The sequence below is a fragment of the Rhipicephalus sanguineus genome, chromosome 2, assembly GCF_013339695.2.
Source record: "Rhipicephalus sanguineus isolate Rsan-2018 chromosome 2, BIME_Rsan_1.4, whole genome shotgun sequence".
Taxonomy (NCBI): domain Eukaryota; kingdom Metazoa; phylum Arthropoda; class Arachnida; order Ixodida; family Ixodidae; genus Rhipicephalus; species Rhipicephalus sanguineus.
The window spans coordinates 178,334,111-178,361,734 of record NC_051177.1 but is presented as its reverse complement, the minus strand read 5'-3'; the positions used below and the strand labels follow the sequence as shown (position 1 = coordinate 178,361,734).

The window sequence follows — 27,624 nt, the reverse complement described above, 5'->3', positions numbered from 1 at the left end:
CTAGTAACAAGAAAATACAGTAACACGTCTTTTTTCTTCTCTGTGCTTCGCTAAACAACAGTAATGATCTATTGTCGGAAAGTGGGAACTGTTTTGTAAAAAAAAAAGATCGTTCCAATTAAATGCATTTGCGACACCACTTATATTCCTCGTCGACGGGCAGCACGGACATTTTCATTCCTCTGGATAATTTTTTTTAAGTAAATGCACTTACCTATATAAAGCAACGAAGCTAAACGCGAAATTGGTGTAGCTGAGTCGATCATGCATTGTAAGAATGCGAGAAATCGCAAATAGCGACAGTGGTGAACGGCGAGTACCGAAGTGCAACCTAAGCACACCAGCCACACATTGTTTGCCAGGCTTTGTCGCTCTGCACGAGAAAATGCTGGGGTGTCGATTGCGTTGGTTACACGATACATTTTTCACCGCTCGTCGCTCTCCCGCCCGGTCTCTGGATCCGCACCGTGCGGATCGTGTGGCGGATCGAGTGGCCCGCGCTACAAGCACTCGCGTAAACGGAGTAGAATGCGTTAGGCGGACAGGGGCAGAGGACGGCGCGATAAACGCCCGCCTGAGCAGACGACAGCAACGAGCACGGCTGTGCCAGTCAGCCAAACACCACCTGAGATAGAAGTTAAGCATCCAAATTGTGCTTCACCTTGATGCGATCACTGTCCTGCGCTCTGAAGGTGGCTACGGGTAGGCGTTATAGCCATGACCGAGATTTTGTACGGACTGCCTCATGGTGCACAAAAAGAAAATTCCGCTGCAGCGGAATTTTCGCTATGTAGAAGATATCGTATCGAGTCTCTTTTGCGGAGAGTCATGAAGTAGGATGCGCGCTCAATTCAAGAGGGAGACCAGATCTGCCAGCACTGCTTCAAGAGATACAAGGAGATGCAAAACAAAGCAGATGCAATGCAAACAAAACGTGTTTTGTCCGTGGCCAAAACTGCTGCCACCAATCTTCACGTAATCGATTCTTTTTAAATTCTGCATTGATCACATAAGGTTTGACAACGTACACATTTGGGCCAACAAAAACCACACGTCTTGGCGACCGCTCTCCAGAAATTCATTTCCATTCATGAAGAGACCTTGGCTTTTATACCAATCTCTCAATTCTGGCACAGCACATCATCATAAGAGACGCATGGAGGGAATGCGTTCTTTAGCACTCAAGATATGAATTATACTCAACTGAAATAGATGAAAGAAAAGGAGGCTACAACTGAAAGTGCCTACTGTGGACTGAGGGATGTCTAACACTGGCGTGAAGTCGCACACCACGCAAATGCATTTAATTGGAACGATATTTTTTTCTTTACAAAACAGTTCCCACTTTCCGACAATAGATCATTACTGTTGTTTAGCGAAGCTCAGAGAAGAAAAAAGACGTGTTACTGTATTTTCTTGTTACCAGAGATGTCCTTCACGCAGTAGCCACAACGCTCTGGAAACACAATGTTTGACATCTTCTGCTTTTGTACTAATAAAAATGATGCAACATGTTTTTTCGTAATATCATTCTGCAGTCCTTTGAAAACATTTTGGGGGACTTTGAACAAAATTGAAATTGGGTTTTTTTATTAGAGATTTTTGAATCGAGGAGCACTTTTCTCTTTTTGGTGTTTCGAGCATGAAAATTTACTACTTTGAAAATTATTAGAGAAATACAAATGCAGAGGTTCATTATTCACATAGAGGCCTATTCATGCTGCAAATATGAACAAGCTAAGATGTTCACAGAAGTAGCCATAGCGTCCCAAATTTGACTGATTTTCAAAAACGCAGCGTTTTTCGTGAATTTTTAAAAATACATAATTTGCTCAGAATTCTATGAAATCATACCAGCTATTTCCTCTTTACTTCTACTTCCGCCAAAAAGAAAGATATTGTAATATAAAGCTTCAGTAGCTGCCAGCATGATTGCGAATTTACGAAAACGCACTCTTCGTAAAATGGTCATCGTCAACCGGCGACACTTGTCGAATTTTCCTGTGATGAAAAAAATTTTTATTTGAAAACGAACTGCGATTTCGTGCTGTGCAGTCATATGTGCACAACATACAAAATTATCAGGAAAATCGGAAACATCAAATATACACCGTTTTTCGATCTTTCGTGGAAACGACCAGGAACGCTTTGGCTCTTGTAGGTTTATGCCCCAACAGGGAAGAAACGAGACGGCTGAACCCGAATCACATTATTTCGAAAGCAAGTATATGGATACTCTCAGAGGGTTTGTGCCGCCACGGTCATGTGCCGGATATGTATATGTGCTTGTATATAAATAAAAGCCAAACAGAAAAAATCACGCCATATCCACGAAGTGAAAGATGATTGAGGAGCTGGCTCGGAGATAATCGGGAAAACCATGAATGCTCTGTACAATTCCTCTACTGTCATATAAAGATGTGACACGTTGTTATAGTAGCGATTGCGGTCAGGTTGTTGTCGAACCACAAGCGGTCGCAGACCTTGCAGCTGTGGCCGAACGTGTGGTCGAGAAAATCGCGCTTGAAGCGCGCGTCAGCGCCACCAACTTCAGGTAGCGACCGCCTTCGGTGCTTGGCCGCTGCATCCCGCGCCCGTACCCCTTTGAGGTTCTCTTGCCGCTGCTTCGGCGCTGCTTCGGCTTCGCGGGCTTGTATCTCGGGGTCCGCACGACGCTGACGTCTCTGCGGTCTCGCGAGTTCTCGCCGCATGGTCTTGGTGGCGAGCCCGCGTTGCTGCTGCCTTGCGAACCCTCCGCTCCGCCGCCTTGTCTTCTTCGCTCATCTTATTATATCAAAGTGCACTGACTGACAACTGTCGAAAGAGAGAGCAAGCACGCAGTTGTGGCCCTCTAGGGGTCTCCTATCAAACTAGAGCACGCGCCGGCATGCAGCGAGGGCCGCATGCTACAGTTGGCTATGCTATATGTGGTTTTGCCTGCCTTCAGTCACTGTGTACACAATTGTGTACGCGAACTTCGCTGGCGCATCACACGCCGCGTGTTTCTTCAAATTGCTTGAAACTCAGAGTGCACACTCGTGCAGGCTTCCTGAGTGGACAGCTAGCGGTCATTTAACTTCATTGTGCTGCGCATTGCTGCAGAGGATCACTTTGCTGGAGACATTACCACGTTAGACGATCCTTCGACGTGCCGCTTTCCAGGACCAACGTCAAAAGTATTTTTTTTTCTCCGCTCGAAACGGATACAACTAAAAAACAAACTGTCCATGCATTTCGGGCCTAATAGTTGATTTTTTTTTTCTGCAAGTATTGAAGCTGACCGATGGCAGAATAATTAGACAATGAGTTACACGCTAATTAACATTAATTACTAAAACTCACAAAAAACAACACAATACTTCATTTTCTTTCTTGGAATGTAATACTGAGTGCTTTCGAATTATGCCAATCGAATTTGACGCATTTGCAGACAGTGCATCATAATTCGTGACTGAAGGGGTTAAACGTCATCACGTCGCTCGAAGAACAAGAGGAAGAAGACTTCTGTTTCGCGCGAGCTGAGCCTGCAGTGGTCACCTCTGGAACAAAGGTTACGCGTACGGCGCGGGACTTCGCCCCAGCTAAAGAACCTGGCGAAACAGGTCCTTAAATGACTCAGAAGAGAAAAAGTTCCGATGCGTGCCACCGTGATTCGAACGTGCGATCCCTCGCTCCGCAGCGTGCAGCGTTAGACAACAGGCACAGGCGCCATTCATTGTTTTGAATGCTAACGGTGAGCTATGTATATGCACCATTTAGTGCTGCTGCTACTCAGAGCTCGGAGGTGCTCCAGCATGTGCAGTGTCACCCGCGATATTGCCCGAAGTGCGCACTTTATGGCAGCGCTCCTAGATTTTGCTTTATAAAACTGCCCTTGAGACGCGGCACTAAAAAGTGGCGTCGAACGCCATCACGCGGCAGGAGACGCGGAGGGGTCACTCTACGGGCCACTGTTTCAAGAAGAAAAAGTATCTAAGAACGCTGGTTTGTAGCGTGCTGCTCAAACACAAAGGAGTAACAACTGTGACAGTTCGCGCTCGTCCTGTGTATACTTCTGCGTTCTTTTCAAGTGTCTTTGCTTGTGCTTCAGCAGCGTGCTGCAAGTATCGAGCTGTGACCGTCGTTAGTTGGCGTCTGTCCTATGTGGGTTCTTTTTGTGCGTCCTTTGCGCTTGAGCGGCGCGCTGCAAGTACCGAGTTGCTTGCCGTTCTTCATGTTACATTCCAATTGGTTGCTATCGCATTGATTTCTTCGCCCTTCCGGAAAAACTGAGTTTCTTCTGACACCGTGGCCAGAATCTTAAGGCTAAAAATCAAGGCAAATGCACAAGACACTCACGAAGAAAAGAAACGTACCGCAAAAGCGCTCACTGACAACTGTTTTAGTCTTTCGTACGCCATTACATATATATGCCCAAGACAACCTAACCGCACATGCGCACACAATAGCTCTAAAGCAAAATGTGTAACAAGTATGGTAGTGTAGTAGATATGGCGAAGACATGGAATCATATTCAGATGGGGCACGGACAAAGAAGTAAGAAGGACAAAGAAGTGTGTTTGCGCTGTAATTTTATTCTCAGGAATATGTACCAGCTAGACGCGAATGAAGATTTATTTTATTGACTAGAATCGACGCCAGCAGGGAACGCGAGCCGTGTCTTCACGCGCCACTACCAAGCGCCGTATTTCTTTTCTTCTCTTCCGGTCGCGCGCTCTCTCGGGTTTCGTTCGCCGCCCAAAGAAGGGCGCTGCAGAGTCTTGGGACAATGCAAGCGCAACAGTCCGGTAATTGTTCGCGTTCTGCCCGTGCGCCCTTTCGGCTTGCAAATTTCTTGGGTCCCCAACTCTAAAACACTCTAGCGTTTCGCCGGAGTCTGGACGTGCGCCTACGACTTGTACTTTCACAAGCAGGGCGTGGTCGACCGTGCTAGTGCGGGCTTATCTCTCGAGGGTAGTTTTGTACGTATTATGCTTTCACCGCAGAGTTTGCATTGAAGCTATAGACCACACGAAGGTCACCTTGCTCGCTGCAGCGGCCGCGTTTGGGAAAGGAGCGAGCTGCTAGGTAGAAGAGCCAAAATAGGGGCCAGTTGAAGTAACAACTTTGGCAGTGTGCGCTCGTCCTGTGCAAAGCTGTGCGTTTTTTTTTTTTTCGCGCTACCTTTTATTTGAGCAGCGCGCTGCATGTGTTCCGCTGCGACAGTTGTTATTTCGCACTCCCATTTGTGTATTTTCTTTTCCTGCGTCCTTTGAGCTTGAGCAGCGCGCATGAAGTTTCTAGCTGCTTGCCGTTCTTCCTGTGACATTCCAATTTCTTGCTCTCGCATTAATTGCTTCGCCCTTGAGGCGAAACTGTGACTTTTTTGTTCCAAGGCGAGTGGTGCAGATTGTCGCATGGTGTTGCGTATTCACCGGCGGAACGACCACCGGTAGTCGAGGAACACACGAATAACATGGAGTCCAGAAGACAAATCCCGTTTATTCACGTGAACCGCGCTTTTTGCTGCGTATCCTAGCCAATCACGTTAGGGCAAAACACAAAGAGACCATCGGCGAGCGGGAGACGCTCAGTCCCACGTTAAGCGTAGGACGGCCAGCGCACACAGAACACACGCACACAGGAACGCACGTAAAGACGCACGGCAGACGTAAAAATGGTCGCCGCGCACTTTAGAGAAGAAAAATACCTCGCAGCATATACCGTGACCCGCATATGTTGTGAGAAACCGGTCTTAAACATTTCTTGGTTGTGATTGTCAAATTGCACGGTGAACGCTCACATGTGTGTGCGCGTATCACTTGTTCCCTCTTTCCTCCTTGCTTTCTCTGTTCTTTTTCTCCCGTTCCCCCTGCCCCAGCGCAGGGTAGCAAACAGGGTGCAACCTGGTTACCCTCCCTGCCGTTCCTTTGCTGCTCTCTCTCCCTCTCTTGGGCTGAAATTGACGCCATTCTCATAACGGAGAGAGAGCAACAGTATCTCAGCGGCTAACTCGACGACGCGAAGTATGTTATAAGACGCAACTAAGATTGAGAGTTGCTGCTGTCTACGCAATCGCGCACTACATGTGAGGGTGGGTGTGGGCATTTAATACTTTTCCAGTGGCGGACGACCGGGACACGGCTGCTTCAGTTCATCTCATTGAATACTGCATCCTGTCATCGATTGGGATGGACTCTCGAACGTCACGAAGCGTATTCAAGTCGTCATTTTTCGAAAACCTTCGGCACGGATCACCGCTCGGAGCGTTCCATTGGTGTGCTACCATCGTGAAACCTGCCGACCTGCCTTTCAACAATAGTTGCGTAATCTCGGGAAAGCGCCGCATAGGTCCCTCAAGTACGTGGCGCACTGAACTCAACCGCGCAGACTTCACGCACCTCCGCAAAGCGCGTAGATAGGCTCTACGTGCTGCGCATGCGCACATTAGCCACGCAGGCGATCCACATACGCTAACCTTTACATGTACTTGAAACTGAAATTGTCTAGTGTAGTCGATGTGTTTGGTAAGCCCATGATATGCGCAAAACTAATGCCGAAAACGCGTGTCATCTGCCGCAATATTTTTTTATCGCTGTGATTTTCACAAATTCTATTATCTGTTAAAAGGAGCAGCCGGCGCTATATAAAAGCGTTAACATTTCCTAAACAACACATCATTTAAAGAAAAAAAAAACGTTATCGCTAGCCTCTTCCTATGAGCAACGGAGGTTTGGATAGGCCAGAAGTTCGGTGCCATATGATGCTCTGGTCGACCTCCCGCCACTTGCAAAAACCACTGAAGATATGATACAGTTGAGGCAGCGAGTGGAAAAACCGCCGTCATGGCTACGAGCGGCGCTGACCAACACTGCCAGGTTTAAATGCGCAGATGTACCCAATAAAGTGGACGACAGGACAACCGTCGCCGCATCGGACGCGTTATTCGAAGGCTGCAGGTTCGTTCTGCCGGCGGCAAGTTGTCTTTACGTCCCCATTTATATCTTCACATTTATATCATAATTACTACAAATAACGTCGCCTGTACTTTCCTTGGGTTGATTGTCTATTGCTTCTCATTAGGCACATCTTGGGTAAATCGTGGTTTTGCGTTACGTCAGTTTTCTGCAACCAAGACCTTGAAGACACAGGACGGATACCACGCTGTCTACGACCTTTCGTGTGTACTGATGCGCGTAGAGTAGTAGACGACGCTCACACTGGATCATGTGTTGCTCGAATGCGCATGTTGCCACCTATCTCCCCGCTTCTCGCCGTTATGAGATGATGAGCTGCGCTTGCGTGCGACACTCCAGCTATAATAATAGATCTCCTATAGTATTCCATGAATATGCAATTGTTGTTATGCCGTCCGTTGCGTCTTAGCGGCTATGGCGTCGTGTTTCTCAGCGCGAGTACGCGGACCCATTTCTACAGCGCTTTCCCGATTAATTATTGCGATAGCAACTCTATGGACACTCTCGGTGAATTTTTGACGTCCCCGTCATGTCCCCTATATGTATATGTACGTATATATACACAAAAGCCACAAATGAAAAGAATTCAGACGAAAAAAATTCCGAAGAGCGCGACCGGGCATTCGAACCTGCGACCCTTCGCTCCGCAGTGCGCTGCCTTAGACATTCCGCCTTTTTCACAACAGCCCTACGCATGCGCTCTCCCCTAGCGGAACGAACAGTCGCGAAACGTCTCTTCAATTCGGAGGCTTTCCTTCTGGCAATACTGACCAGAAGGAGAGCTTTCGAAAACTACCAACTGAAGAAACCCACAACGACGGAAAAGAAAGAAGGCACGAAAAATTCTCTGCGCATGCCCATGCAATAGGCGAACCTATGAATCCGGCACGCGGGGGGGGGGGGGGTCTACGTGGAAGATAACTGTTAAGTTATTTGATTTCAGCTTTATGGAAGGTAATCAATGGTTGCCTCACGCATGCCCTACCACTATTCTCGATATGTCATGCCTCGATCATCAGGCGCTTTTCTTCATTTCTACGCCGGTACAACACTGCGCATTCATCGAATTTTGGCGTGCACTTACACTCTGGGCAATGTAAAGATAGATTAGAAGGAGAGCCTCCGGTTAGTCCTCTCTCATGTTCCAATAATCTCTGGTCAATGCAGTGGCCCGTCTGTCGTACGTAGAAGCGGCCGCACCAGCATGGGTTGACAGGCTCGGACTTAACATAATGTACTTCTTTAAACGTTCAGCTACAGTGCCTACAGTGGCTAGTTAACGTTTAAAGAAGTCCATTATGTTAAATCCGAGCATGGTTGCAGAAAGCGATAGGAAGAAACGTGTCGTAGGTACGCCGTACATTCATTGCGTATCTCACAGGCTAAAGAAATTAGGAAGTAGATACGGCGCTAATATTGTTTTCACGGCTGCCAATACGCTAGGTAAGATTTGTGCCGCTGCGCAGAGGAAGAATGAGCGAGTAAAAAAGAAGCGGACCGATATTTGTTTCGTAAAACACACCAACAAATTCACTGATTGCCGTACAAGTGCGACGTGTAAGGTCCCTTTCAGCTGTGGCCGCTTCTACGTACGACAGGCGGGCCGGTGCATTAGCCAGAGATTATTGGAACACAAGAGATCGCTAACCGGATGCTCACCTTCTAATCTATCTATACATTGCCGAGAGTGTAAGTGCACGCCAAAATTCCATGAATGCGCAGTGTTGTACCTGCATAGAAATGAAGAAACGCGCCTGATGATTGAGGCATGACATATCGAGAACAGTGGTAGCGCATGCGTGACCCAACCGCCGATTAACTTGCATAAAGATGAAATGAAATGCCTTAACAGCAGTTATCTTCCACGTAGACCCCCACGCGTGCCGGATTGAAAGGTTCCCCTATTGCATGGGCATGCGCAGATAAGTTTTTTTCCTTCTTTCTTTTCCGCCGTTGTGCGTTTCTTCAGTTGTTAGTCGGCGTTTGTGGTGTCCTGACTTCTTTCTTGTGTCCGTGTTTGCAAGCCCTGTCTTTTTAGGATGATAGTCGATTACATAGACGAAGACATGAAATCATGTTCAGATGTGTGAATGAACAAATAACTAAAGAAGTAAGAAGGACAAAGATGTGCGTTTCCGCTGTATTTTAGCCTCAGGAATACCTACTCGAGCGCTGCGGGGGCTCGGGCCTACCCGACAACCCGGGACCGGCCCGGCGCGTGGGCCGGGCCGGGTAAAGCAGTTTTCATGGAGGGGCAGGGCCGGGCTCGGGCCGGGCCGGGCTTGGACTTTGCTCAGTTCATAAAGGGGTGGTGCTTCAAGTTTCAAGGCTATAACAAGCCTGTTGTGGGTTTCCTCTGTATGCAAGGACACTCCACACGATGGGTCGGACATAGCAAACGTTTAGAATATATTTTATTCACTTCCAAAGTGTACCTAAATGCCCATTCTCTTGATCGAGACCCATCGCTAGCGCGCAAACACTGACGTAGCTCTATAGGAGGGGCAACGAAGTTTGTAGTGACGTCACACGAGATCTGCTGTAGTGATGTGACTGACCTCCGGACCTCTGCAACGTACCTACCGGTACGGTCCCTAGAATATACTATATTCTAGGGTCCGTAGTACCGGCAAAGCATCGGTTGCTGCGTCAGTCGCTAAGTTTCGATCGCGCCCTGGCTAAATGCGTCACAGCCTTGTGTGGTCACGTGAGCAAGACCCCTACACTGTTACGTGACTGCCCAACCTCGGCGTCCAGAAACCTAAACCGAAAGTTGTCCACATAAAAAGGCGATATTAAATTATTTAGCGAGAATATATGATTCTTGGCGCGTGTATCATGCTTCCTGGAGCTATAGGAAACGCTTACAGCAAAGAACGCGCCAGCCACAAATTTGGTAGTACTACCCCTTTAAGATTGCTACACACACGTAGTGCATACATATATGTTCTACATATTTTATCTCGAAAAAACTATTTTTTTATCTGGGGTCAAGCTAGTTGGAGAAGTTTTGTGAGGGACAAGTACTGAACTACTTCTGCTTCTTGCTCATGAGGCTACTTTATTTATTTGAAACGGGCGAGCTGAAAGTAAGCAGACCAGGCGCCCATAAAGTTAACATCTCTCTTTCCTCTGCTTTATTAACTATAGTTGCCATTATTTTATATCCCAAATGTTATTTTGTAATCGCAGTAATAAATGTACTGTAATATATTGACCTCTATAACTTATCATCGGAAGAGCGATCACAGAAATCCAAAGCGTGGCAACGTTCTTGAAATTTCCAGTAGTCCACTAAACCAAAACGTCTGAGCGGAGTTACGTTACATAGATTCACTATAATGACACATTCTTTTTCCGTAGCTCCGTCACGGCTCCCAGTGGTCATGTAACACGACATGGACATGCACAGCCTGTTTTGTTTGTCCACATTGTTAACGTCTGAGCTTTCGTCTTGTTCCGCTATGTGGTGCGAGAGCTACATGATTCTGCCGCAACAGCGCTGGAATGTGCAGGAATAGCATAGGTCCGTTAAACAAGGCATGGGGCAAAATATATTCGCTTGAAAAAAGACAAGTGCTAATTGCGTGTCGGGAGGTGTCCCTTTACGTCGAACCATACGCACCCAATGAGTAATTATCGAGAAAATCATTCGCGCCTTTATTTCCCAACTGTAACGAACCCCGAAAATAGGTCGAAATCTCTTCGCCTACCTTCTACCAGTCCTACCTGCGTTATCCAATATCGTTAGTAAGGCACAAACCATTCTAATATCATAAAACGAGCATAGTATAAACCGTACATTGCATACAGTGCTGAAACCTGCATGGAGAAGCCCTCATAGAGGAGTTTCATAGATTATTATATTGAAGAGTAGCACGTAGTGATGCAGAACTATCGATGGTACTATCGATACTATCGATAGCTGAGTCACTATTTAACTATCGAACGTAAAAATACTATCGATAGCGCTATCGATAGTAACTTCGATGGTGCTATCGATAGTATGAAATCACATCAATAGTAACTTCGATGGTGCTATCGATAGTATAAAATCAACAGCGCGAACTCATTGCAGAATAAACTTGCTTCCCCGCGCGCGTGGTACATAGTGGAGCCGGAGGAGCAGGCTGAAGGGCAACATGCTTGTGTTCTTCACCAGAGCGTTTTGACACACCATCATGAAGTCAAACTGTTCAGCTGTAGCGGAAAGGAAGCCGTTACATGTGGTGTAACTGCGCGGCTCCAAATTTATATTGAATTTTATGATTTCAAAATAAAAAAGTAATATCAACAACTAAGTTTGCTATTTGTAAAGTGTGACTGGTTGCTTTTGGATATGAATTTATTGATGTACATATTTCGCCATTTTAACTGCTGAGATAATTTATTTCTCTCACCAAGAATTACTCATAAATAAAGAGAAGCTGATAGTAGGCTATCGCAAATATTTCGACAATATGGCCACCCAGCAACAGCATCATTTGTCACACCACTATCGATAGCATTGTCACGTGGTTGTGAAGGTGAAGAATGCCTCAGGATGACTGGGAAACACGGAAAGTGTATAGGTGTTCTGTGATACGGAGCTCTTTATTTGGGCGAGCTTGTAACCAGAAAGTCAGAACTCAAAATACAAGCAATACTCACTGCGCACTGATAGCGGCGAGAACAGTCGTCGGCCTTCCAGTAATCTGATCATCGGTAACACGCGTCGGCTTTTATACATCAGTCATCGAACTTTCCAGCTTAATTCCTGGTGCTCGCGTAAGCTCTCGAATAAACTTGACTATTCGCGTCCTGCGCGTAATCTTAACAGAATGATCTCAAACAATCGTGAAGCTTTGCAAACTTTACGTCGCGGTCTGCGTCAAACGGTGCTAACAGCCTTTGCGGATGAAACCCGAATACATGAAAACAAAGCAATAAACACGCGTGGCAGTAATATCGCTAGTAATATTACCGATGGTACTATCGATTGCACTATCGATAGTTTCTCGATAATAGAACTATCGATAGTTTGTTTGCACTATCGATAGTTTAAAAAAAAAACTATCGATGCTGTCGATAGTCAATTTGCCGGTAGTTCTGCATCACTATAGTGGCACGACGTTCAGGAAGAAGAGAAATGAAGGGAGAGTTGGACATCTATGTTCATTTTGCATAGGTCTGAACAGACCTATGATCTGTTCCAGTGGTGGAACTTCCAGTGTACGAAGTCTGAGAACAGCCCCCCCCCCCCCCACCCGACTGTCGGCACCATCACAATTCGCAAGGCACATTTTGTGCGCCCTTGCGTCTAGCGCAAGCAGTTCGAGAAACTTTAGCGCGGCAGGATATCTGACGTAACAGCGCATCGTGTGTGCTTACAACAGCAATCTCTTGATAATTTCACTTTTCGCCCAATAACATGTGAAGAAATGAACTCTAAACTATGCCACAAAAAACTTATAGAATGTGTGTACTAGGAACGGGGTGATATATGGAAACAACGCTGTGACAAATCGCTTTTTCTTCCTTTCGGTTGTTTATACGTATTTCGAAAAGTACACGTGGCGCACGGAGCTCGTTATAATTTTTATCTAGGTTAGCGTATTTACAACAAAGGTAATAATTTTCGTTTTTTACCTCTATTTCATTAGCTGCGGCAAGGTGCTACTATGCTGAAGACAAGTTCTACATATCCAGAAGGGCGCACGATTAGCTTTGTCGTTAGAGCATGCTTTAAATTTCAATAGATAGCGTAATGAAAACAAAGCGAAGAGAGCGTTCAGTTCTCGCTCTCCGCTGTTCTTACTGCGCTCCCTGTTGAAACTGAACTCATGCTGCAAATCCCTTTTCTTGCTACAATACCTGCTAGTAAACGCTCTTGATGATTCCCATTGTATTTGCAAGAAATATTGGTGCAGTATACCGCTGCCGAATAACCGTTCATAGTACCCAGCATTTCCGGTCAACTGTTACCACAGTGAGGCCCTTTTGTATGAATAATTACCGTAGGTTAAAGCATACTTGTTAGCGTTGCATGCGTCAAGAAAACGTGAATATTTGCTACTTAAAAATGCGTTGCTGCCGATTCCATGTTCTGTCAAGACGACTTAGATTATTGGGTCGGGCCCATGTCGGGCTCGATCTGCGGTCGGGCCGCGCCAGGCCGGGCGGGTGAAATTTTTTGTCGGGTTCAGGCCGGGCCCGGGTCTCGCTTTGAGTAACCGGGCCGGGCTCGGGCGGGTAAACTTCAACGAGTGCCGGGCCCGGGCCGGGCCCGGGCCGAGATTCACGGCCCGTGCAGTGCTCTAATATGTACCAACTAGACCTAAATTAAGTTATATTTTAGTGACCAGAATCGACGTCACCAGAGAACGTGAGCCATGGCTTCACGCGCCACTCCCAAGCGCCGTCTTAATTTTTTTTCACTTGTGATCTTGCGCTCTCCGGTTACGATCACCGCCTACAGGGCACTACAGGGTCTTGAGACAACGCGAGCGCAAGAGCCAGATAGCGGCTTGCGTTCTGGCGGCTCGGAAAATTCTTTGGGTCACCAATTCTAAAATTCTCTATTGCTTCGCCAGATTTTGGATGTGCGCATCCGAGTTGTACTTTGACATACAAGGCGTGGCCGACCGTGCTCGCCAGCTTATCTCTTGAGGGGGAGTTTTGTACGTATTGTGCTTTCCCCGCAAAGTTTGCGTTGAAGCTGTAGACCGCAAGAAGGTTACTCTGCTCACTGTAGCAGCCGCGTTTACGAAATGAGTGAGCTGCTATAGCGAGAAGAGCGAAAGTGGCCAAAGTAGGGCCTAGTTCACGTAACAACTGCGATAGTTCGCGCTGCTCCTGTGTATATCTGTGCGTTCTTTTCGTGCGTCATTCTTTGTGTTTGAGCAGCGCGCTTCGAGCATCGAGCTGTAACTGTTGTTACTTCGCATTCTTCCTGTCTGTTTTCTTTTCCTACGTCATTTGTGCTTGAGCTACGCGCAGCAAGTTTCTAGCTGCTTGCCGTTCTTCCTGTGACATTCCCACTTCTTGCTATCGCATTCATTGCTTCAGCCTTGAGGCGAAACTGTGTTTTTATACGAGTAAGCTTGCTTAATGGCGGACATCAAATCCAACGCCAGCGCCTTTTGTCTCGCTCCAATAAAGTTCAGCTACCACGCCTGAGCACGTGACACGATTTTTAACACAGGAGCTGTTTATGCTCAAAGAAAATCCATTGGGCGTGAACAGAAACTGTCATAACTATGCGTGGCATCTACATTAAAACCTTGCGCGTGCAACGCAATGACTTTACCGGCAAGCACTGTTTTATTGCGATAGCAATTATATGGACAGTCTCGGCTTATTTTTGCCGTCGCCGCCGTCATTCACCGTGTATATATATATATATATATATATATATATATATATATATATATATATATATATATATATATATATATATATATATATATATATATATATATATATATCAAAGCTACAAAGAAAAGTAATTCAGAAAAACTTTCCGACCCGCGGAATCGAAGGGGCCACCTCCCGCTTTCCAGCGCGCGGCGTTATACGGTTAGGCCACCAACAGCAGCGTCTTTCAGCGTGCTAACGGCGAGCTATTTATATACCCCACTTACATCAGTATGCTTTCTTAGTTACCAAATAGATGGCACGATGCGCACGCGTGGCGCGCTTTAAAGATCGTCGCCCTGTTCCTGCGAACGCCGCTGCTCTTCGACCTACAAGTCGTGGTCGCCTTCGTGCGCTTATCTAGAGGAAAGAAGGGGGTGGCTGGGGGGGGGGGGGGAGGGACGCGGTGTTGTATGTCTTGTGCTTTCCCCGCGATGTCCGCGCTGAAGTCACAGAGCGTACGAAGATCGCTTCGCTCGCTGCAGCGGCCGCGTTTGCGAAAGGAGCGCGCCGTTCAAACAGAAATAAGTAACCAGTGGGAGAGTCACTTCGCGCTCGTCCTGTGTGTACCTGTTCGTTCGTTTCGTGCGTCCTGCTTATGTTTGAGCAGTGCGCTTCCAGTGTCGAGCTGTGACGCATGATAGTTCGCGCTCGTCCTGTGTACGTTCTTTTCATTTGTCATTTGGGCTCGAGCGACGCGCTGGCAATTTCGAGCTGCTTTCCGTTCTTCGCGTTACATTCCAATTTATTCCTATCGCATTCATTGCTTCGCCGTTACGGCAAAACTGTGACTGTTTTGTCTTCTTGTACCACTTCTCCTTCGATTCCAGAACACATCGATGGCACGGGATGCAATAACTCGGATGGTGAGGGAACAAGTACAGAGACCTAGAAAGAGATAGAAAGAAAGAAAAGAAGGAGAGAGAGAAAGAGGGAGAAATGAACAACCAGATAGAGAAAGAGGTGGAAGAAATCGAGAGCATGGCTGAAAGACAAAGAAGAAAGAAAGAGAGAAAAATAAAGAGATTATATATATATATATATATATATATATATATATATATATATATACAAGGAAACAGGGACATAAGTAGAGATAGGAAAAACAAAGAGAAAGAGCGCGAGAAAGAGAAATGGTAGGAAGAAACAGGAAAAAATAAATAGAAACAACGAAAGCCGCCAAGCTAACTGTTCCTTCAGGCTTGTTACCACTAGTTAGAAGCTGCCATAAAGGGACACTAAAGAGAAACAATGAATCGGTTTAAAATTGCTCCATCATGGGTTTAATATTACAGGAGGAAATGAAGTTCAAAGTTACATTTTTAAATTTCGCGCCGAAATCTCCCCGCGGGACGTCACGTATTTCAAGGTGTAGTTATTGTGTTTTGGCGTAACTGGCTCAACAAAATTACCCCAAACTTGGTATGTTAAGCCTATGGCCCCCTCATAGGACAATGTACGTCGTTTTGAGCGATTAGGAAAAACGTTATGCCTAGTAGGCGCCGTCAAAACGTGACGTCACTGCGAATGGTGCGGAAACTTCAAGGTGGCGTCGCCACCCACATTTAGTTTTTGCGCGTTTTCTCGCTTACTAAGCGTCTTCTGGCCGCAAGCGTGGTGTTTATGGTATCGTCAAAGAGTACTTTACTAATATGAGAAAAATCCTTTCGCTCTTTAGTGTACCTTTAATATTCCTTAGCAGAGCATGCTGAGTGCCAGAGTGGGGTATTTCAAACTTTCCGGAGCACTTTTGCCCGACAGCTTGGTAGTAAATATTTTTCTTCATGGCGCCTAAACGCGACACTATCTTGTGAGGATGAATTAATTTTTACACAATTTATTAAAATTGAAACGCTGAAAATGCCTCCCACCTTGTGTATTATAGCGCGCCAACACCGACTTCAATTTCACTGCTGCCGCAGCTTGTATTTGCTTTAAATATTTTAGAGCTAACTTTAGGTGCCGGCTGGCTAGAAGTGACGTAATCTTTCCTTTCGGTTACTTTGCCTTCAGGCCACGCTTTAATTCTTTCGGGAATATTGGAACTCTTACCTGTGCTCCGTTTTGTTATAAACGTCGAGAGAACGCTCAACTTCTTTTGTTGTATTACTCCAATACCGTGAGCGTACACAGGGAGTTTGTAGTGTATTTTTCAGCGTACTCGCACTTACAGATATACGTGAAAGATAAACACTACTGTTAGTCCAAATAAACTGAAAGAAGAAAGATGCATTCATATGTACTGCATTCTGCCTGGAGCATAACTCATGCTTCGGCACACTCCCTCTCGCCTCCTTTCCCTCAATACAGTGACTTGTCTGTACTTATCGTCTTTTTATCGCTAGCTACGGCTGTCTTCGAGATATTGTAACGATTCCCACATTTTAGACTGCTGTATTCATGATTAGCTCTTGTACGATCCTATCACAGTTACTGCGAATAATGGTCATGAGCGTTGCGGAGGTAAACGCTAGTGCAGTCGCAGTTTTGTAACAGTCCAAATGATCAAATGATATTTACCTAGAAATAAGAACACCGTATGCTAACTGCTGGCGGAGTACATGTGTGTGGTTGATTAATGTCTATCCCTCACGACTCGAGCCTAATACTGTAATGCCAAAGGTAATTTTCTCTTAAACAAGTTTTAATGCTTGCACTAAGTCGCACAAATCTTGGCGGAGCGAAGCAGAGGCCCGTCGCCGCTCCTACTCCCCCGTCGACCAACACATTTATCTTCCAGGTGCGCGGCTTTCTCCTGGGAAGTACGCACTCTCCTAAGACGCCCCATGACTCTAGGTCTGCTCGCACATTCTGCTAGCGTGCTTTGATGGCTAAGTGGTTAGGACGCTCGCCTACAGATCGAGGGTACGCGGGTTCGAATCCCGCCTCATGAAGAATTTCTTTCCGGCTAGAATTTATGTCTTTCTCTCTTTTCCCTCTCTCTCTGCTGCTTTCTCTCTCTTTCGTCGATGTTCTTTTTGTCTGTCTTTCTTTTTCTTTCTACACTTCTTTCTCTCTATTTTCCGCACTCTCAAACCACTAATTAGTTGTGAGGAGCTGTGGGAGACTGCCCTGCGCAGCTCCCCTCCCACCCTCCAGGACAGAGTCCTGAGGTGGGCTGAGGAGGTAGCGGAGGCCTACCACGACTGGTAGTCTGACGTTATGCCACACGAAGTGGTGACGGATGCTTACTGGGACTGAATCACAGACGAATTTGTCAGAGAATGTCACTTTTCAACGAAGTGCCACGCTGCCTAACGGGCGCCGCAGCCAAAGAGTCGACATTGTTAAACCCCGTTTAATGGGGCAACGCTTGCCTATAGGAGCTGCTTATGTCTTTTGAGTGGAGCAAGCCCAAAAGGGTTGTTCATATTGGACTACTTCCGGTTTAAGCATGTTTTGTTATTTTGTTCCTGTGCGGTCTGCGGGAGTCGTTCAAAAGAGAGACCACTGTTTCCTATTCTGAACAACGTATGACCAGTGCAATGCGCCGGCCGCGAGCGTAGTAACCGGACATTTCCCACAAGAGCACATCTGCGTGGTATGTAGTGGACGCCGCCATCTGACGAACTCGGTCATCACTCTCGCCCTTTGTAAAATGGGGCACGGGAAATGGGGCACGGGTTATGTTTGGAGACTATCACAGGCAGAGAACCCGAGGAAGTAAATAGCTATCTAAATGCACAACATCACCCTGCTAACCATTTTACTCTTGTCTCGTCTAGTAGGGCATAGAAGCTAAAACCCGTCGCTCTTTCAGAAGCAGTGAGCATCGTCTAGTATCGCCTGACTGCCTAACATTATCTGAATGACTATTTGACGAAGCTGTGCCAAAGCAAGTGTGCAACCAATCCTGCCGTATTTCCTCTCAAGTTAGCTCGCCCCACTTCAGGGAAACCGTCAAAGCTAGACTCTCAGGAAAAACAGCGCTCACATCCCATTCGACGCAGGACGCGCAAGCACTGTACGGGACTGCTTGGCTTCATCTGTCAAGGCTTGTGAACGTTGCCGGACATCCGTGTGCCATCTGTTTGTTTAATTTTAACAGCAATGCTGTTTGAGCTATTGGTAAATTGTGTTCCATCGTCCAATACTCCTCAGGTGTGTATGCGCCACAGGAATTTGGCAAACCCCACTACTGAGTACAGGTGGGGGTGTCAAACACAAACGAACACGTGAAAAGAGATAGAAAAAGAAAGAGATAAAAAATACGCAGAAAGAAATAGAGAGAGAGACAGAAAGTGATAGAAAGAAAGAGGAGGTGAAAGATAGAAAGAAACGGAATAAAGACAATAAAAGATAGAACAACAGAGAGAGAGAGAGAGAACGATAAAAACTAACAGACAAGGAAAAGAGAGAAAAAAAAGGGGAGAGCAAGACATAAAGAGAAGGAAAGAGAGAAATTAATAGAAACAAAGAAACAGAGAGAAAGGCGAGAAAGAGGAATAAAGATTTAAATGGCGAGAAAGCGAAATAAATATAGAGATAAAGAAAGAAATGGAGAGAAAGAGAAGTAACAAAAAATAAAGAGAAACGAGGAAGGCCACCCAGCTTCGCTGTTCCTTCAAGCTTGGCACCCCTAGTGCGGAGCTGCCATATTTTTTTAACTTTCTCTTTAATTAGCCGCTGTTGACCGTACTCGTATCAATGTTTAGCCAATTCTAATTTACCTGGTACCCTAATTTTCCTACCTATGAATAGTTTCTCACTGCTTGTATTGCGTCGTAACCATCAAACAATCTTAATTCATGTGTACTAACTTTCTTTTTTTCATGATAGTTTGTACAATTTGACATATTGCTGTCAGTCTAAAAAATGTCTTGCTTTCTACCATACTTTTCACCCTTTGAATTGGCCTGCTTTGGATTAGACACCGACAGGTTGGTCATTTAACGCTGACGACTTAGCAGCGACATGTCCCGGGTGGCAACTTCTGACCATATCATGCAAAACGTATTGGCCGCAGCATGCTACCGTGCATCGATTTTCATTGCACAAACCGCCACCAGGTATACAACGTATTTATGGGGGACGAAAACATCGGCACATCAGTGACTGTGAACATGCGACTGCCAACAGGTTATTCCTAGTCCGGTTGTTCTTGCAGTTGAAGTCAATGTCACTGCTTGGCTTTACCATAATGAACCGCCATACACTCAGACGTCGATTATAGAAATGTCTATTCTGAATTGCTGCTAGTCGTGCTACCTAATGCTGCGTGAATGTTGGGCATAATGACAAAATTAGCCGGGCGTAGCTTGCACTATTGGCGCAAGGCTAAAGACAAAGCGGAGCTGATCGGTTCCTTGCTCGACCTGGCGATACGAAGTGATACCAAGTGATACTGAGTTATACGAAGTAATGCCAAGGGATGTCAACTTCCAGTCAAGTCCAGTACAGTCACCTCTCGACGTTTCGGCCGTACTACGTTGTAGACTACTTTAAAGGAATCGAGTTCAGTGGGCCCGTTTGCGTAGTATGGAGGCGCGGAGGTTTTTTTTTTCGCGTTGGACAGATTAGGGGCAGCTAAACATTTCCGCTATTAATAAAACTGGCAGGGCTGGGCAAAGATACCTTGAAATTGTATCGCAATACGATACAAGATACTCAGGCAAGAAGTATTGGAGATACAGATACAAGATACCACAACGCTGGTTGTATCCCATACGATACATCGCAATTGCATCTTAAGATACTTCGAAACATTCACAAATTTGTAATTATATTTTTTATATCGTGTAGCAAAAACGCCTATACAAAAAAAAATGTTTGCTTGAAAATTTATTAACTGAGACTAATTTTTCATTTGAATGAAATGTACGTCAGTATCTCAAAACTTTTGCATTTCATGCTCAAGGTATATTAGCTTCATTCCGGAACAACTTACTGGCGTTGCTTTAGCTGCTTAATATGACAGCTCTCTATACACTACGCTGACAGCGGTTTTTGCTTGTCGCTTTTATAATTGGTGGGAATGGCTGCTCTGCTTGCCGACCAGTTAGCGGGTTGCCATCTAATCACAAGGAATGTATAGTCGTTCAGCGAACTGGGAGAGCGGGAACAGACAACGGACGAGGAAAAAACCACACAACACGAGCGCTCCGTTATCAGTTCGCGCGCACCCAGTTCGCTGAAAGAATATGACTTACCAACTAGCCCACCTCTCGATCATTTATAAGCCTCCGCACGATGGTGCAAATGCTCCTGTGGAGCTTTACATTTCCCGGAAACGTATTACAATTTTTGAAGTACTGGATCACCGGACAGCTGTACATCAGCAATAACGCTGGTAGCGACGTTCATTGCGATGCATCGTGTTTATGTGGGGACATAAAACTGAAATGATTTTCATATTCTGCTTTTCTGCTGGCGTAAATAAAGTGTTTGTTAGCGACGTACTTAGTAATTCGCACTCTTTTAACAATTTTTCTTCTACGAGAGAATATGTGTAGCTCAGAAACGTCTCAGACGTATTGTTGCACAAAGTGCCGCAGCACACCGCCGCCATTCTCTTTACATTGCCATTTATAGGTCCGAATACCTACTGATTAGTAACAGTAAAACCAGTTAGGGAAGCCTAAAAACGGAAATCAAATATATCTAATTAAAATAGAAAAACGGTTCCGTATCAAACACAGGGAATAAGAATAGAGACACGTTGCAGGCGGCACCCCAAAGCGCTAACAATAATTGCTGCGTTTTACGTCCCAAAACCGGGACAAGATTATGAAAGACGCTGTAGTGGAGGGCTCCGCAGATGTCGACCACCTGGGGCTCTAAGACCTACGGCCTGAAGCATAGTGCCTCTAGCATTTTTCTTCCCATCGAAATGCGGCCGCCGGGATCTTCGGGCCAGCAGCCAAGCACCATAACCACTACACCACCGTCACGTGTAACTCCCAATAGCTATAACAGTTAAATATTTAAGCTAAGACCACAGAAAGTTCAGTGCCTATGGAAAATAGCGCGAAACATCTAGTTGAGATGCTCATGAGAAAAACTGAGAATTTGGTATAACAATCTTTCCCAATTTCATTGCTAAAATTTTTTTGAGGGCTCCTCATAATTTACGTTATCATTACGTTACTCAACTTTGCCATTATACTATGTGATAAGCAGAATTCTTGTTGCTGTATACTCCAGGTGCACGCATATTATTATATATTTGTTTTCAACATCGCCTTGGTATTCTCTACTTCTCTACTATTTCTTCTCTCTCTCTCTCAATTGGAATATAAATATGTAAACAGTAGCATAAACGACGCAGACAGTCAAAAGTAAGAATAAATCAGAGATCAACCTTGGTAGCTCGGTAAAGACAGGCAGAAATGCGTACCGAAAAAAAATACAGCGACATAGGTAATGTATGGGATGGAAAAGACGGACAGCTGAGAAAGAACTTGTGCTAACCAAAAATAATTTTGACAACTCATAGAACAAAACAAATAAAGACGTACGTCAATATAGCTTCTGTTAGGTGAATGCTTGTTCTGTTAGATCCAGCGTCGGTACCGGTGGTGCTATAGCTATGGGAATCTTATTACCATATAAGTAAGTTAACCTCATTGCATGTAAGCCAAGCTTGCATTGACGAGGTGCTTCAAATCGCCGATGTGTGAAAGCCACGAGACGCAAAGCAACCCCATTCTTGCATTCTTCAGAGTTCGTGACGAAGCACAACACAAGAGAAACTTCAATAACGACACTACAGCGGCATCACAATTTGTACGAAAGACGCCGCATGGATTGGAGTACGCAGCACAGGACAGTGGCTAGGAGCCAAGTGTGATGGCACTGACACAAATAAAAAGAAAGGAAAAAAACATTGAAAAAACAAAAGGTCGGCTGGGCGTAAATGTTTGCACGTTTGTCTGTCGAGAAGACGCGAACGCCGCCACGTGACTGCTCCATCGATAGGGACGGTCAGAGCTCGTTCCCTGCCCTCGCCGGAAAACTCTGGCGGAAACATAAAATAAAGTCACTGCCTTTAGTTTAATTTTCGTGGCTTAGTGGCAGCAGTATCAGCATGAGAAGAGAAGTTGCGCCATCGTTTATTGTTTACACGGTGGTGTTGCGATCGCAGTATCGTGTATCTTGAGATAGACGATACATGCTGCAATGTATCGGAAATACAGATACAAATACGAGTCTTGCGAGACATATCGCGGTACAGATACAAGAAAGCCAAAGAGTATCTAAGATAGTATCTCAGACATGTATTTTTGATACTGTCCAGCACTGAAAACTGGCACACGCAAATGTGCCTTTGCTTCGATGGTTTTATAGTTAATTTTTTTGTATACCGGTGTGCTGGACATGGTCCGTGGAACGTGGTTATGCGCCGTACGTCATTCACAGCCTATACCAATGCAGGAACAGCAAAACATAAGCAATGAAAACTTTATAAGACACTTTGCGTTGGTTGGACAAGAGAAAGACCTACCGTTTGCCATAGCTAATAATTTTAATGTCGCACATGGACGCTGACAAATGTGTTGCAACGAGTCTTAGGCAGCAACCCCACGGTACAGATCCTATGCACATCAATTACGTCGACCATTGCCTAACATCACTTGTGGTGCATGGTAGTGCCTGTCTAACGGCAATTCTTTGTTGTAGTGTTGGCTATCCACATTATAACAATGCAGTATATATTACACATGTTCTCCAATGACTCGGCTCATATCGTGGTTTTTGGATGCTAAACCCCAGATATTATTATTATTATTATTATTATTATTATTATTATTATTATTATTATTATTATTATTATTATTATTATTATTATTATTATTATTATTATTATTATTATTGTTATTATTATTATTATCTAATGACTCGGCAAGCGTTCCTTGTCGCCGCAGCAATATGCCAATAAACGCTGCATACACTTCGTTTCGATATAAGAGACCTCTGTGATGTAACTTTAGTGCCGACGTTATGTCGGACCATTTATATCGACCATAACGGCCGTTTCCACTGGCATCTAAACGGTCCTGATTGTAGGACCGTTTACACGCCAGTGCGGTCGATGTGCCTGGTAAGCCCACGGCGTGGATACAACTGCTAAATTTACACGCAGCCGTCGATTCACCTCGTAAGACTTGGTTCAAGCCATGAAATGCATCATAGTCATCTACTGGCTGACTGCATCGCATGAAATCGGCCCGCACTATGTGCGGAATATGCCTGAATTTTTTTCGATGCTAGATCTCTTTTGCGTGCAGTGGCAGCTGCAACGTAAATATGAAGATATTATAAAACTTTATAGGAGCAGCATGAAAAAGCGTGTGCGTTATGAATACCAAAATGTAGTAAGCAATATCAGTATAACATTCATCAGTATTATAAAACTAAGCTTCATTCGCACAAATAACAATGAACACAAAAAATAATCACCTTTGAGGGGTCTTGATACATAGAAAGGTTCGTGTTGTTGACCAAGTCGTTCACATCTAAGGAATCCACGGCCACAGCAAGGGCCGAAAACATAAGTGCTGCGAAAGTCGCCATGAGATTGGCTGCCTGCTTTCAGAGTAGACAGACCGTTTTGGGACACCATATTTATACTCTCTACTCGAGATTATATGTCGTACGTGTACAAAAAAGAAAAAGTCTGTAGTTATGCGACTGATCCTCGTTCAAGCATGTGAATCGGACGTGCACATTTATTTGTTGACATTTCCATGTATCAGACGCACATAGGTTATGACGTCCTATGTGAACTTTAGTTCATAAATAATGAACAAATTTTAGAATCACTCATTGCTGAGAAATTCCGCAAGGCGGTAGAAGGATTATTAAAGGGTAAACCGTCATTCATCTGTTTTTAGCGCAATGCTACAAAGACGTCAATAGGTATTTATCGAAAAGTAAAGCTTTCTAGTGCTCAAAAAAATTCATCCTGGTTCGCGATGGGACGCGGGGCGAATGCCTATCCCTTGCGGCCACTGTACGCATTGATGTAACCAGGAAGCTTGCAACTGGCGGGGCGAGGGTGAATTAGTGAATACGAAGCACATAGATACTGAATATGGGAAATCAGTAGTGCGTCATTTCGGAAAGTGGAGAAAGAGCTATGACAGAGAAAATTGTCATTATCCATTTGTACCGCGAAGCAACTAGGAATGTTCCTTTCATAACCCATGAAACAAGCTCTATATTCTGAATCAGCACTTCTCCATGTCGATGTAACCGGACGTACACTCCTGCAAACGGACAAAAGTGGTGAAGGGATTATTTCTATTTCCTACAGTAAGGGAAGTCTTTAGGTGAGATGGTAATCGCGACCAGAAGCCGCATACTTACAAACGCCGAGCATTATACGTTCACTGAGAAGGATTGTCTATAGTCGGTGACAAGCTAAGAATAAAAAAGTAAACTGTTCCGCCGTTCATTTGTATTATGCACGTCCAACTACGGCCGCTCTTTTCCATGACGTAACGGTTAAGACGAACCAATGAAAAATGCAACATGGCGCCGCTCGCGACGAGAGGCGAGGTACCGCGGCACCGAGACTGAGATCCGTGAATCCAATTTCCTTCCAAAAGAAGCTATTTCCTACTGTTATCCGCACGTACCCATCATCATCCTCGGCGGTCGTCATCCAATGCTGTAGAAGCTTGTGACTGCCGCGTTTGAAGTGCACCGAAGTGCAGCAACTACGAGTACAACGCTTTAGCGCGTTCCGTCGCTTCGGCAGCGTCAAGTTGCAACACGGCGTGTGCTCCCTCCATCGCTCGGATACACCAAGCATATCGCCTGAGGGTCACCACATCGCGGTGACCCTCAGGCGATATGCTTGGTGTATCAGCTTGGAGCTCGCAACGTGGGAATCTTGGTGATCTATTGTGATATGGGCCCTGTTCTGTGCCTGTAAGAGTGCCATATGTACGGACGAAGCGTGAGAGAGAGGAAGCGACCAACAAAACCCGTTAGCGCAACACAATCCGAAAGTAAAAATTGGGGGACCCTTAAGCTTCACCTTTAAGAGTTGAACGCAATAGCGAAATCCGGCCCCTAGTGCGCACTTCAACCACTAAGTGCATACTTATTAATGTGTATTGTTACACACACGCACACACACACACGCGCGCGCGCGCGGGAATGGTACATACAGGTTTTTGATCTAAAGCAAGTGTCGCATGGCCTCCAAGATACACGCGGCGCGTTTGCCATCTCGGAGGCCATGAAGAGTCTCACAATGCCTCACAGATGACAGCGCATTATCTAGCGTTTGCTGTTTGCTTGATCAACGCCTCCTCTGGAAAGGCGGCATTGGCTTGATATGTTTTCCGCTAGATGGACATAGGTGTCCATTTTTAGAGGTGTTTGAAAGTTCGTGTGTGTTTTTAGCGGCGATGGCTGCAATATCCCGGCCATTTTCGACGCAGTTTGATGGCCTCCCAAATGCGCCTACGAATCGCCGAATGGGCTCGTTTTCGTCGTTACACCTGTCGAACAAAATGCGTTAAGGAGACCCCTTCGACTACATGACATTTATGTAGTATCTTTTTCCCTAGCAGCTGCAAGTAACATCGTGGCTTTGTGGTAGGACAACTGCTTGCCACGCGAACGGCCCGGGTTCGATCCTCATTGGGACCGGAAATTTTATTCTTTATTTTATTTGCTTCTTTCTTGATTTTTTGCTCACGGACGATTTTGCGCTCACAACCAACGGTCCCGACGCCGACGGTGGAATTTCTGCGACACGAGCTCTCTAACGCTATCGCGTTAAAAACCAGGTGTGGAGAATATGCAGTGGTGTGTGCATTATAGGAAGATAATTGTGGTCGTCATCCGGTGCGTGTGTGGCGATGTGACGTGTGCCTATTGGCGCATTTGCGTCGTCTTAACGGAATTCAGTTCCACCAGCCCAGAATGATGTGCTAGCTTGAAGTGCCCGTCGCGTAAGTATCACGCTTGATGCACGAACGCCTTGGAATGAGAAACGCCGTGTAAGGTAATCGTTGTCTACAAACCGTGAAATGATGCGCTCGCTGTGACACGTCGACTGCGTGGATTGTCACCGTAACTGAAGTGGCGCCGCTAAAAGTAATATTGAGTGAAAAAAAGAGCTTTTGTTTTTAATGCCGTTGCATTATACATCACGATATCATATCTGGAATTCTTGTTTTTGTCTAACGTGCGTTTTTTAGCACATCGCGCGTATTGTGTCCATGTATTACGGAATCACAATTTGTTTATATTAAACTCGTGAAAGGGGGCTTATAGCGCATAGACCCTTTTTTAAGCGCTTATCGCTTCTTGTGAAGCCTCACCCCCTCCCTATGCTTCACGAACAAATGAGGAGGGGGGAGCCAGAGAGGTGGCGTTTGACAATGTACGAAAGGAATGTACTTGCCGATTGTGTCCGCCGAGATTACTTCTATATATGTTTTGCTTTCTTTTTTTTGAGGATGCACATGTTTTTTTATGTCCGAGTGTATACGTGTTGTCTTTTGACTACTGATTTTTTCATTTCTACATTTTTATTATTTTATTTTTTTTCTCGCAAGAATGAGAACATTTTTTTAGAACTTCCGCTGGTTTTCGGCGTATTCACAGGAGTGCCGCCGCTTTTTGGGCTTCTTTTGTGGTGATTATTCGCTACTTTGTCGGCGGTATCTGGCAACACTGATATACCGGCTTTTTCGAAGCATGCGCCTACAAATCGCCGAAAGGGCTCAGCTTCGTCGTGACACCTGCCGAACAAAATAAAGAATCCCTCAAGGCTGTGCTTAGTGTGCAAGGCACACGGCAAGTCCGAGAGCCCATGGGACTGTGAAAGACGTGAAGTTTGTCTTGACATGCCTGTGTACTTCAAAGTTTTTCACACAAAAAAATCGCACTGAAACAGTTTATGCAGTTAAGCGTCGCCTTGCGTGATTGTGCGTTTCTGCCATGCAACATCAAAGGCGTTGAGACTCCTCCACTACGTGGCAATTATGTATTATTTTTTGCCGAAGCAGTTCGAAGTAACACCGTGGCTTTGTGGTAGGACACCTGCTTGCCATGCAAACTGCCCGGGTTCGATCCTCAATAGAACCGAAGATTTCTGTTGTGTATTTTGTTTGCATCTTTCTCGATTTTTAGGTCACGGAAGATTTTTCGGTCACAAATGTCTGTTCCTGCAGTTTCTGGTGACAATAACCTGTGGCGCATGCCCGTACGCCGCGGCCCGTGGTAAACGGGTATGCGTCACAAGTGCATGGAGCAAAGGGTTTGACGATGTGTGCGACAGGATTTTCGCTTTATTCATGTCATGACCAGA

At 45.4% G+C, this 27,624-nt stretch overlaps 1 protein-coding gene across 1 annotated transcript in view; it reads right to left on the bottom strand.

The window, feature by feature from the left end:
- LOC119383881 (uncharacterized) overlaps window positions 1–23,926 on the bottom strand; it is a 76,492-nt gene extending 52,566 nt beyond the window's left edge. Inside the window, exons 1-2 of the mRNA XM_049412699.1 lie at window positions 23,751–23,926; window positions 16,404–16,564 (exon numbers count right to left, since the gene is read on the bottom strand). Of these exons, the coding sequence (XP_049268656.1) occupies window positions 16,404–16,564; window positions 23,751–23,864 (275 nt within the window). The 5' untranslated portion in view covers window positions 23,865–23,926. The remainder of the gene's footprint in view (window positions 1–16,403; window positions 16,565–23,750) is intronic.
- Window positions 23,927–27,624: the final 3,698 nt, after the last annotated feature.